This window comes from Anser cygnoides, chromosome 17 (assembly GCF_040182565.1).
Source record: "Anser cygnoides isolate HZ-2024a breed goose chromosome 17, Taihu_goose_T2T_genome, whole genome shotgun sequence".
Classification (NCBI taxonomy): Eukaryota; Metazoa; Chordata; class Aves; order Anseriformes; family Anatidae; genus Anser; species Anser cygnoides.
Window position 1 is genome coordinate 9235882 of NC_089889.1, and position 13219 is coordinate 9249100.

General features: G+C 38.6%; 1 protein-coding gene and 1 long non-coding RNA gene across 3 annotated transcripts in view; one reads left to right on the plus strand and one right to left on the minus strand.

Annotated features, from left to right (window-relative positions):
• LOC106031264 (uncharacterized) overlaps positions 1-7907 on the plus strand; it is a 40203-nt gene extending 32296 nt beyond the window's left edge. Inside the window, exons 3-4 of one of the 2 annotated variants that reach the window (XR_010825580.1) lie at positions 1264-1314; positions 7632-7907. This is a non-coding gene — a long non-coding RNA (uncharacterized lncRNA). Of the gene's footprint in view, positions 1-1263; positions 1315-7177; positions 7291-7631 lie in introns of those variants that run through there. The other variant, XR_001204201.3, reaches the window with a different exon arrangement.
• Positions 1-13219, minus strand: part of MAPK1 (mitogen-activated protein kinase 1) — a 36106-nt gene that overhangs the window by 13523 nt on the left and 9364 nt on the right. The window contains exons 2-3 of the mRNA XM_066979156.1: positions 5485-5667; positions 3645-3834 (exon numbers count right to left, since the gene is read on the minus strand). Of these exons, the coding sequence (XP_066835257.1) occupies positions 3645-3834; positions 5485-5667 (373 nt within the window). The remainder of the gene's footprint in view (positions 1-3644; positions 3835-5484; positions 5668-13219) is intronic.

Consider the following 13219-nt stretch of genomic DNA (forward strand, 5'->3'; position numbering starts at 1 on the left):
TGAAACTCAGAAGCCAGCCTGCATTGGACAACTCAGATATCTGACTTCGGTTACATATAATAATAAAATAAAAAGCATCCTTGGAAAACAACAAACAAAAAGAACCCTTTTAAGCATGTCAAGGTTTTTCCAAGGCTAGGGAAAAGACAGGGCATGCAAGACAGGGCAAACTGCCTTGTACGCAATTAGCAGCTTACATAAAGAGAACCAGCACAAATAATCAGAAAAGCCTTCTGGGAAAACAGAGGTGAAGAAACTGTAGAAGACAACCTTATGGACTTCAGAAAATAATTATGCAGACAAACTTTTTGCAACCTCTTCCTCCTAGCCTTACAAAAAAAGCTAAATGAGACTACAGATTTTGCAGAATTAAAAGAGTACATTAGCAAACAGCTATGATTTGTTATTATTAAGGCAAAAGAAAGGCTCCATCCAGTCCACAGTGAGAAGAAAGAACTGAATTTAAGAAGATGTCTGTGAATCTCTCAACTCAAGTAGAAGAAAGTAGCACATGGGATGGAAAGGAAGATTAATGAACAAAGAGAGCTCATTAAAATGACAAAAAGCCCCTGCTGACTACAGCAGAAGCAGGTTAAGCAGAAAAGAAGAAACACCATCAGTGAGAAAGGGACCAAGGTTGAAGCTGTAAGAAAGAAAGGCTTTTGGCTGTTAGCAGTGTTTTCACCAGCTGCAGAGCTAACCAGGAGTATTAACCAGAAAAAATAAAAGAGAAGCCAGAGAGGTCAGCATTCTGCCTGAAGTCCTCAGTGCAAGGGAGGAAGAACAGAGACCGACTGTGGCCAGCGAGGGCAGGCAGTTCTTGCCCTGTGGCAACAAAGCACATTTAGCAGAGCAGCCACCCTATTTAAGGCAAAAAAAAAAAAAGTTGCAAATCCACTATGCCTATTCAACTATTAATTGGTAAAGTCAATGTATGATAAGAAAATAGGCTTCTCAATCAGAAGCGAAACAAAAACAAGAAAAATTGTATGAAGGCAATATAATGGCAGGCAGAACATTTAGGGCATTTTGACTAAGTCATCGAAGAGAATAAAAAATGTGCACATAATGAAAGACCCAGTCAGTGCTTCGTGCTTTGGAGAAACAGAACAGATGCTACTAAGAGAGGAGGAGTAATGGAGTAATTCCTCCATTAAATAATTTTAAACACCCAACATCCTATTAATATATTTAGCTTCCAATTCTTGAAAACAATGTTTTTGTAATCACTTACAACATAAGCATTTTATTATTTTTTTACAGATATGGCTTAAAATTGGACGAAGGTATCAAACAGATGGGAAGATTTATGAGGTTTGTGTACATATGATCATTTACTAAGCACATTAAATGAAATCCAACAGTGCAACCAATACACCGAAATATCTGAGATTGTATCACTGAATACTCTGCGTGTCTGTGTATGGATACTTAGGGAACTCTTACTACAACTTCTAGGACACTGAGCTCCGGAAGAGATCAAGAGATCTCTCTCAGAATACCATTAAAGAAAGAAGCTAACCACTGAAGATGAATAAGCTTTCTGTTTTTGTTCCTCTGAAAGCATGATTTAAAGTTGTCCATTTTCACAGTACGCTATGTTTTGAATTTATGTGCAATAATCACTTTGCAGTCATGCACATATACATAACAGACACACACCAGCAGAATGGCCCAAAAAGAAACAAGTTAGTAAAAAATTTGCATTCATCCGACAAGATGTAACTTTCTTACCAATTCTGTTATTCCTGCTTCAGATGTGGTATTAACACAACACCAGAGTCCCCTTCAGATTATGAAAAAACATGTGCTGTCGTACAGGCTACCATATGCTGCACTAGGAAAGCACACATCGCAGTGCCATGCTGTTTTTAATATCTTGGAAAGAAATTGGAGCAGTACTTACTGAGGTCATATTCTATTGCTTTGTCATCCAGTGAGCTTAATTTCCTTTTCATGACCATCTTACTTGTCTTAAGCCACTGCTTTTTTTTTCCTTTAATCACAGCACATACACAGAACTACACTCAAACTCTTTCCTGCTTCTGCCACAGTTGTAGATTTTACTCCATCTCTTTCACAAAGGGGTTAATGCCCTGAGGGGCTCTGATGTTACAGCAGCTGCTGAAATCCCATAGCAAGAGTCAGAGCGGCTGGTCCAGCAGTTCTATGCCTTGGGAAAGGCTGGCAAGTAGCAGCGGGAATATAAAGCAATCTAATAATGCAGCCAGTATTTAGAATGGAACAGCATATGAACAGCAAGGATTTGTTGTTTTTTTTTTTGGAATTGTGACAAATGTGTATGGCCAGCAACAGGCTTACATTTTGAAGAGGTTTTTGTTGTTTGTTTTTGTTTTAAATTAGAACACTAGAGTTGCTTTAAAAAACAGCGTAGTAATTAGGTACAACACAGCACGTAACTAACAGTTGTACCACATCAGATCAAAGTCACGTAAACTCTGTAATCTCGCTTCATCAGTGGCCAACAGTAAATATTGAAATGTACAAGGGAACATGCTCCAGTTATTCTCTACTAGTCTCTCATCTTCTATGGATTTGCCACCATAGGACTCTAAAGCAGAGGTGGCATTCAAAAGCTTTTTCTTCCGCTGACTTGCTCCGTGTTTTGTTTTGTTTTTAATTCACGTTATCTTAATACCTTCTCTGTGGTACCAATTTCCCCATCTTAAAAATGCTGCAAGTTAACTACTATGCCCTTTTAGTCTGAGCATGCCACCTGCTCCTTTCATTTGCACCACCTAATTTATTTTCAGTAGGTAAAGACAGTGAACACTTGATCTCTTTATCCCTCCCATGCCACGAAGATTTTTATCAATTTCTATCGTATTCTTTCTTTTCCTCAAACAGTATCTTCCACAGCTGGGGAAACCTATGCTAAACAGTTCTTTCTCATATATTATAGAAGCACTCTGAAATCCTGATCTCCTCCTTTTAAAAGGCTATCATGGGGGAAGTGACGGTTAACGATAACACAGTACTTAAGACTCAAGAAAAACATAAAGTTATAGAATGGCATGTTTTCTGTTCTATTCTTTATTTCTGTTCTAATTCTTCACACTTGGTTTGTTTTACTGAATGCCACTAAGCATCAAGCTGACGTTTTTCAAGAATCATAACAGCTCTAAGATCATCCTTCTGTAGTATTACAGAACCTGTGACTGAAAACGTAAATTAGGAATGTTCTCTCTCCAACTGATTTCTCTGCATGTAATCAGCACCGAGTTTCATGCATCATTTTAGTTATCTGCTAATATGAAGTCCTTTTCCAAAACTGAATGATTAACAGTTTAAACACAGAGAATCCAAGACTTGAAATATACAGTTTTCAGTTTACTTTCCAGGTGAACACAGTTCTGTTTAAGGTAAGTATTTTCATCAGCTTTCAAAAAGGCTGTTTCAAAACCAGCTTCCAGATGGAATCAGTGATGCATTCTTTGAAACAACATAACAGAGTGTAGCGTTCTAAAACATTAATAATTATTTTATCAAAACTAATAATGTTTCGGCAATCCTTCCAGGATAAAAAAATCACATTAATTTCCAATAACAAACCTGTCTTCGTAGTTATAGCAGGTAGTTTATGAAGACCACAGGAGCAAAATTTTTAAGAAATTTCCACTAACCTTGAGATCACAAGTGGTGTTAAGCAGCAAATTCGAAGGTTTGAGGTCACGATGAAGCACATTGGCTGAATGGATATATTTTAACCCTCTCAGAATCTGGTAAAGGAAATAACAAATGTGGTCGTTGCTGAGGTGTTGAGTCTTTAACAGCTTGTAAAGATCTGTCTCCATGAGATCTTGCACGATGTATCTGTAAGGCATCAGATGTAAGGCAGCAAAACAAACCTGGTGTCATATTAAATATCAACCTATAGTACCAGATGAAACTTCTATAGCAATTTGTCTGCTTCATGACAATTATGGAACTACGTAGTTGTTTCTTGTTTTACAAGTTCTGAATCAAATCAATTCTATTACAGGATGCAGACCTTTACAGAATTAAGAGGCACAGCACGCAGTCCTCTCAAATTAATCAAACTATTTCTTTATATTAGAACCTGATCTTTATTGGCATTTTAATATGACCAGGTTCCTAACCTGCTTACCAGGAAATAAAAACTATTTTAGTTTAAGGAGTAATAGGCTTTTGAAATACTTGCTTCCAGTTACATAAAAGCATGAAGGTAGAAAACCCAATCAATTCTGATCAGTCTCTGCCACCTCTCCACTTCAAAAGTGTTCTCTCTTACTATATATTTAATCATGCTACATTGAACATAAATAGCCCTACACCTAGCAAATTAAATTCTAATATTTTTCATCTGATATTTTTTTCCTAGGACTGAAATGAACATAGAAAAAAGGTTTTACCCTACTTTGACAGGAATGAGTTCAGAAAAAAAAAAAAATTCCTCTCCCTTAATTCAACGTGGCTCCAAAACCCTTAGGTTGTAGTTCCGTGACCAAAACAGGATTTCACTAAAAAACACTATTACCACTCCAGTTGGGCATTCCCATCACCTACTTTGGGTGCTCAGACCAGACCACACAACTGGGACATCTTTTTAGAGGCAGCATGCACTTATATTAGTCAAAATGGCCAAAGAAATGCAACCTCAGGATCCCGGGTAAGACCGACTGAACTCAAATACTATATTGCTATTTTATTAAGTGAAAACATTTGACCTAGATTCAATTCAATTTCTGCCTTATGGTTTTTATTAGGCAGCCATCTGCAAAGAGCCTGGAAAACTAATAGGAAACAATGTATACAGACTTCGGGAAATTAAAGGTGGTTGACTCCAAACTACCGTTTGTATCTCAGGTAGAGTCTCCCAGTTGTGACTGCTTTGATATGTTAGATATCAACATGAAGCAACATCTACATGAAAACAAGCTTCCCATGAAAGAAAAATGAGTATAATGAAAATGCCATATTTGCATATATTAATCAAGCATGTTTACCGGCCCACATGTAGTTTCAGACTACACATACGCAGGAAGCACTGCAAGACTGGAGTGGGGGTGGAGGGTTGTTTTGCTTTATTTGCTTTTCGCCAAGATGTATCCTTTAAGAAAACTTTAGACAGTTGTGCCAGAGTCTGGCTTTTCATTTTCTCCTCAAAGCAAACAGTTCTAAAAGAAGCTCTACTGAGAGGGAACGTAGTTTTAAGATCAAACAACTAAACTAAATCCACCTATAAAATGATGAGTTCTTTGCCTTGAAAAAATAGAAATTAACTTTTTTTCCCTGAAAAAGAACAAAAAACTTGTGTTTTATCTAGGTGTCAAATCTATCGATGCACATCTAAACCTATCAAATACTATGCACTTCTATTTTAATTTACAATAATGGAAGCCAACTTTTATTAGAATTTAGTAAGAGGATGAAAAGAGGGATATAATCAAGACAGAAGGTGGCATCCACCTCTACGTAGAATAACAAACTTAGAAAGGATACACATCTTTCATTTGTTCAATAGTTGGAGCTCTGATAATATCATTTATTCCAATAATATTCTCATGCCTGAAGCGCAGTAAGATCTTAATCTCTCTCAGAGTTCTCTGGCAGTACGTCTGATGCTCAAAAGGACTGATTTTCTTTATAGCAACTCGAACTTTGTTGACGTTATCGTAGGCAGAACTAGAAGAGAATAACATTTTTAGAACAAATAGTAAATTCATTCAATTCAGAAAGCAAGAGTGTGAATCCACTTGTTTTTACATTTATTTTATCAAATGAAGAGAGGCAACAATGGCAGATATCTTTTAACTTGCTGATAGTACAACAATATTTTGTCTGTTCTTCAATTTATTTGGCTATCTACAAGTCACAAGCTTTTCCAATCAACGCCTGCTCAGGTACCTGAGCAATGAAAGCAGTGTTCATCTTCTTTACCACCCTGTGGAACAAACAAGTTTGAGTCTTTTCCTATATGCTGTAATCAAGAATAAATTTGCAACAAAGTCATCTTGGGTTAACCCATTCAGTTTGGAGTGCAGAAAAGCTTTCAGAAATCATCTTTCAAGCATCAGAATTCCACACCCTAACTCCCGCAAGTAATTCCAATTGCCCCCACCTTTTACTCCTCCACTGAGCTACATTTCTGGCATCTCTGTGAAGAACAGACACTAATGAACCAAGGGACGGAGAATTTGCAAAAACACCTTTCCAAGTTCAAGTCCAAAGACAAGAGAGCTCCAGAAAATAAATATACTGGATATATTTTCACAGGAAGAGAAAGCAAGGAGCAGTGCACTGGTGTACGATGGCGACTGTGACCTGTATTAATGAACACACCCGTGGCTACATTAACAGTACCATGATTTAAGCAGCTCAGAGCAGCATTCCTAGATACACCAATAAAGGAGCCTCAGCAGTCCTGTCCAGAACGCCTACCCATTTATACAGAATATCACAGCCCAAGCCTAGGAAAGAGGCTCGGTAAAGGACACACGTTTCTAAAACGTGGACTTAAGTTATTTCCTAAAAATGTTACGAATGGATGTTCTAGGATGTTCTCTGTGGTCTTGTTTATATGAATGCCAAAGCATCTTATTACAATCATTTAATTAATTTACCATGTGCTTTTAACATATTTAGCATTTAAATGCATGTATATGATTTTTAATATACATAGGCTTCGCTTGTTCCTTTCAAATTTATTTTTATTCACTACTACATTGTTTAGAAATTAAAAAAAATAATCAAGCCTATATTTAGACATTCCTGTTAGCCTCAACTATTTCACACGAAAATATAAACATATGAGCTAAACAGGCTTTACATTCCACAGATTTTCTACAATCAAATCCCAGAACATTCTTTGAAACCCTCTTAATTGGCCTTACTCTGTTGAGATGTCCAGGTACCTGATCATCAGGTAAAACAGAATGAAATACGAAAATCCAGTTAGATAAGGACAACTAAAAGGAATTCTGATGCCTAGTCACTTCAAGGTTCTTCTACCACAAAGCAGATTTATGGTGGAATAACACATTTTTGAGATGGTACTACCACCACTGTATGCAAAATCACTTTACATTTCTCACTTTCATTATTAAAAACAGTAAGGATTTGTGCTGCCAGTAACTTTCTTCATCATGTAAATCACACCTATGCAGTGACATCCTTTTTGCTTGATTTTCTACAGAATCACTTTGTCCTGTCTACACCCCTAACTCCAGTCTATACGCAAATTTTGTGCGCCTCTGGAAACAACAAACTCCAGTGCTCTGGAGGGCGCTTGTGAATTCCACACACCAAGCAAGTATTAATTATGACTGTTGTTACTACATATGTATAGATAACACATTAGCAGTTCACAAGTCCCAAAACAGATAATAAGAAAATGCCATAAATGGAACTCAGTGTAGCCTTCAAGAGTACTTCCTCATCAGTTCTTAATTTGTAAATCACCTGAGGTGTTTAAAATATGCCAGCAAGGTATGTCAAAAACTGGGAAAAAAAACTAGAAATATTTCTTAAGCATGAGCAACCCATATTTGGGAAAAATAAAAATGTAACAGATCATTTTACTGTAACAAACAAACCTCCTACCTTCTTCTTTGTACTGACTGAAGCCTATTTTTTCTCCCACAATGCAGAATCTCACTTCCTTTTAAAGCACTGGACAGCAGCAGCTATGAAGAGCAGAATGCCCAATATTCCAAAACGCCCAATATTTACCAGTTGATGCTGCTGCTTAAATAAAAGCCTCCAACCCCTTGCAATATTGGATAAATGTCTAAGTTACTGCTTCTCAAGTAGAGGTTGGTTACTGAAGAAAACAGTCATCTTTCCTTGCACAGATGCAGTGAACCTGAATCTATCAATTAAACACTGAAGATTTGCTCTCTTGTAGCTTAGTTTCACTTACAGCTCTTGAAGTATTTTCTTAGCAAAAGCTTTAGGCTATTATTTAAAAAATGATGGGCAATTTTGCTTTCAGATGGTTCAACCATGAAACTCATGATTCAGTGTGGAAAAAAGTATTTGCAGTAAAGATGCAATCAATTTCCTCCCCAGTGCACATTCTGCATACAGCCATTTTTCTGTGCGTATCAAAAGATCTCACCACACTACTGTAGCTAAGCATACATCACTGTTCCCACTGCAAACACTCAGCTCAGGAGAGCAAAACCAAAGCTAGTTGAACATTAAAAGGGATTTATTTCTGTTAACTTTCTCAAACAAGAGATTTTTTGTAAATTGATTAAACATATGAAACATGACTCAAATTCCTGCGAGCAAGAAGCTAACCATGCATTTGCCTGTGCATAGCTATTTAAATAGCATGAATAATACAGGCACATAGGAAATCTATATTATAAATTTAGCATTATTTCACATTCTCAGAGACACAGCCCTCAATGAAAATACGTCTTTGAGTAAACTCTGTGATCCTTTAAAAACCAGTGCACTTTCAAGGAGCCATGTGCACTAAGACCCGGAAGATACTGACACTAAAATACTAGAGAAAAAAATTTGGCCACTAACTGTTTCAACATTTGCTGACATTTACAAGGAAGATGTGGTACCTGTCCTATATATTAGGCTGAACTTCAACAGAACTGGAGAGTCACGTTCCCTGTCACACACACATGCCACAGACATATTGTTATACAATTTCATAGGCCAAATACCTATTTTGCTACATAGGAAACACTAAACTAATAAAACTGAGTCCTCTGCAAGTCAGACTGAGCCACCTCCCAAAGCTTTTCCTGTTCCTCACAACCTGCACCTGACCTTTACTACCACCACCAGGAGCACCCACGACTCTCCAGAGCACTGCTGCAGGAACACGTTGCTCACACACTGAGTCCCTTTGCAGCGCTAGGGCATGGAACAACGACTCTAAGCGATGCAAATCCAAAACCCTGGTGCACTAACTCACTGCACTTATTAAACAGCTTACTTATCACTTAACATAGGATTCATCTTGCTTAGCCGTAGCTAGCATTAGAGATCTAATTTTATGACAAATAATCGCCTGAGCTCCCCCTACAGTCCAAAAAGGAGTAGCTTCACATACACATCCCATCCAAGCACATTCTAAATTTAGATTATCTGCATTCTGGAAGTGCTGTTCCAGTGTGCACAGCCTAACCTAGCTGTGTAAACATTCAGCTTCTACTGAACCTCACAAGTGTTTATATTTTAATTGAAACAGTTAAATGGCACTGCCTTCTGAAGACATGAACCTTCTGTTACCAAGACTTTCTTCCAGAGAAGATCTGTAAAGTGAAAATAACAGTCCACATACTAACAACTTTCAAAGCGCTGCTGTATAGCTTTCCGTTTATAATCCTTAACATATACCAGTCACTGCGCATCGGACTTCAGCAGTCCCTGGGTTATTCACATGATAGCAAACCTAGTTACTAACACTACATATCCAAAAGGAAGGATTTATCCCCCCTGTGCTATGCAGCTTCACCAGCTGATGCAACCACAGCTGTGGATGCTATTTATCTGTAACACGATAAACTTAAATACAGATTTTGCAACTGCCCAACTCCAGCATACACAACATTATTACTATTTCAAGCTGTGGCTACTATCCTGTTGACAACCCTCAATAGCACCAGTATCTAAATACTTTTATAAGAAACCATATAAAACTCAACACAAGCCCTGGTGCTTGGTAAAAAGCATCTGGCAAATATGTAACTAAGTTTTGACTCATCTCACGCAGCTGTACAACCTGGACGACACACACACATAAGCCAGGAAGCCGTGCCACCCGGGTTGAACGCCAGCGACTTATCGCTTTACGACTCGGACTCCAGCTTCCTGCTCGCAGAGCCCAGGGCGGAGCAGCCTCCAAAGACATGACCCAGGCGTGTGCGGCCGCAGCCGGGGAGCTGGCAGGGAGCGGCAAAGCAAAGGCCGAGACGAAGGGCTGACACGCAGCCCCTCTCTCGTTTGCTCCTTCTCAAGGGAGGAAAGCTTTTCACCAGGCAGCACAGGCCAAGTGCCAAAGCTGAGCTCCTTGCACCCACAATGGCTGCTGCGTATCCTCCCATCCATTTCTATTCTTCACGTGCCTCGTTTCGGGGCAGTGCTGGAACAAGTGAGAGCATGCTGCAGCTGCCGTGAGGAAAGCAGCCAGCTCCTGGCAATAGCTGCATCCCACAGAGGGCTGTTTCTTCACGCAAGCATTGAAAAACAACTGCCTACTCCGTCAGCTCCCTCCATCCTCATTACACATCCCTGCCATGCTGCCCGAAGGCTTACCCCATCCAGGGTTATTCCTCCAGCACTTCCAGAATTGTTCACCTATGGCTGTTCTGCAGGCTGCTCTCAGCATATGCGTACATACGCAGAAACTACGCACACAATGCTACCGGCAAACGTCCTAATTACAGCCCTAAATAAAAGGCCGATTTGAAGTTTAAAAAGGATGTTTTATCAGTAGCTTCATGTTGCTGTGGAAACAAGATTCCAAGGGCATGCCCAGGGATAAGAACTGTTCTGAAATACTGAATTTTGTAGCTTGCAGCTAGGAGAGGGAAGGAAAAAAATAATTCCCAAACAAACTGCTCTGTGAAGATCTTCAGTCTTCTCATTCGGTCTACATTTAGCTCAATCGCAGATATTTCCACAACATGCTGACATTTATCAAGTTACAATGCAAATAGCTTAAACTTATTTTTAAGACTGCTGTAAGAAAAATAACACCATATTGTGATGTAGTGAACCAACAGTACCGTAACAGGCTGCTCACCACGATTCCTAGGGGCAAGGGAAGGCAGCGTTATGAGGTGTAGATTTCTGGAGGGGGCTGCCTGGTTGGGTGCTCTGTGCTTGTTTTTTGTTGTAAACAATCAGATTCTTCAGAATAATTAGTTCCTCATTTCAGATGAAAAAATACATGGAGCAGCCACCGTACATTATTCTTTATCCAAAAGCAAAGACTAGAAACAGGATAAAAGCAGCCAAGTTTCAGGACATCCAAGCATGTGTCATTTTTATAACATTGAATACACTTCTTGTCCCCCAATTGTAAACACCTAGGGTTAAATAGAAGCCTTTGACACTTTGTTCCACTTATTCATAATATTTTTGAAAATAAATAAGCATGTTATTCATTAAAACTTTTTTTTAGTACTACCTTACAGAATCAGCACTTGCTTTTAGAAGAAACATGCACATTTACATCAAGGTGTATTTGCCTTCTTTCAGTGCACCTCAGTCTATGAAAAAACAACCAAGTTATCCTCAGAGTTTTCATCTTAGTTACTGGCTTTTTCTAAAAGATTATCTTAGTAATGCAACATTTCCCAGGCTTCTCAGTTGTGAATTCAAGAAGTATAATTATTTCACATTACATAAAAAAATGGGCGATACTCAGTGGTAAATCCAGGATTCACAGCTGTTTCTGCAGATTCTGTCCCCAAATCTTAAGAATTCCCACCAATTCTCACAGGAAATATGGACAGTGATGTATCTTGAATGTTTAAAGGAACAGTAGAAATAAAAAGTCTCATTATCAGAATTAACCACTTTAATTTTGAGAAGAGTCACTATCCCTCTCCTATGAAAGTGGAAGGAGAGAGTACTCTTTCCTTCTGCACCACGCATCAGTCTGACGAACTACAGAAACAAGGGTATCTTAGCATACTTCTACCTTCTTCCATTAAAGATTTTGTCTGACAGACTCTTAATTCCTATCATGGAGGAAATTTAACAGATCCATGAAAATGGAGAACTACTTAAATATCAAATTCTTGGGGAAAAAAAATCCCAGCCTTGACACTCTAGCTGCTTTTCAAACTACAAAAAGATTATACAGCTTTAAGAACACATGCATCTCATACTTTCTCATCCTATACAGAGGGGAAAAAAAGTCAGATATGCTGGAATTCAGCACTTCTGAATTATCTGTTAGTATGCTACAGGCACTCCCCATTGATTATTAAAAAACAGCTGTACCTGTCTTCTCAGTCTTTGTGAAACTCCCCTAAGCACTAGCAGCCTATAAGGACAGAAGATGCCAAAAACTTGAATTCAAAACTGAGATACTTCAGAGTAAGTTTGGGTACAAGAATTATACACTGAATTGCCATAAGTTTGAGTGTTTAAGAAATGGACCTTTTCTCACCCCTCATACCACTATGAAATACACAAAGTTTTCAAGAGTAAGCCCGAAGAAACGTACAGTGGGTCCTTCTAAATGTAGCTATACAATTACCTGATTGCTGAGTTTTCCACCATTTATAGTATCGGAAAATTACCTCAAGTTATAAATAACAGGATGACCTCAGATTTATCTTAAGTCGTCTTTTTGTCAAGGAAAGAAAAGCCAAAGAACACGCACTGCTGTAGCATACGGCTGTCAGCAGGCACTGGAAGTCACCGTCTATTTCTCCCCATTTTCTCGCATCTCACGGTACAAAACAATGCAGAACAGAAAGACTGTGCAACAAGAGAACATTAAAAGAATTATTTAGTAAATGTGACCCAATTTCCAGTAGCATTAGCTCGGCCTTACGTGAACATTCCTAATGCCATGCTACTGGAAAACTTTTATTTAACATCTTTTGATTTGTCTGGATTCTAGTGCCACTGGATAAATTATTGGTTTGGGGCTAAGAAAATACAAATCTAAGTCTTTTAGCATGAGTCCTTTGCAACGCAACATCGTACTTCATAAACTCCTCATGAATTGACCCATGTTCTTACCCCCTTTTTGTCCGTTGTTCATCGCAAAATGGCCAAGTTCTAATTTTTATGTTTTATTATAAAGGATGACCTAAACAAGCTACTTTAACTCATATTTATTATAACATTGACTGCTTTTGTCTTCTCCAAAGAGGGGGAGAAGAATCTCATTTCTAAGAGTGTCCTTTATTTTAGCACAAGTGCGTAGCGAGATGTGCCCACAATCAATACAGACTGCGCTGTCATGCTTTTTGTTAACCTCTGCAGCTGGCTGGATTACAACATAACTGCATTACCTTCAGCTTTACCATCTACTTTTTCACCCATCTTCCCTACATCCTTCAGTATCAACCCTAGCATTAGAGGTTCCTGGCACAATTATGCCAACTCCCCCCACCCCTCCCCATGACAGAAGTGAATAATTACACTTGAGAGGTTTTACTCTGGCAGTTTCTGACCTAGGACAGGTTATTGCCCTTCACCTCACAAATTCCTAAGGCACTTCTGTAACCTCCTGGAAGAGATT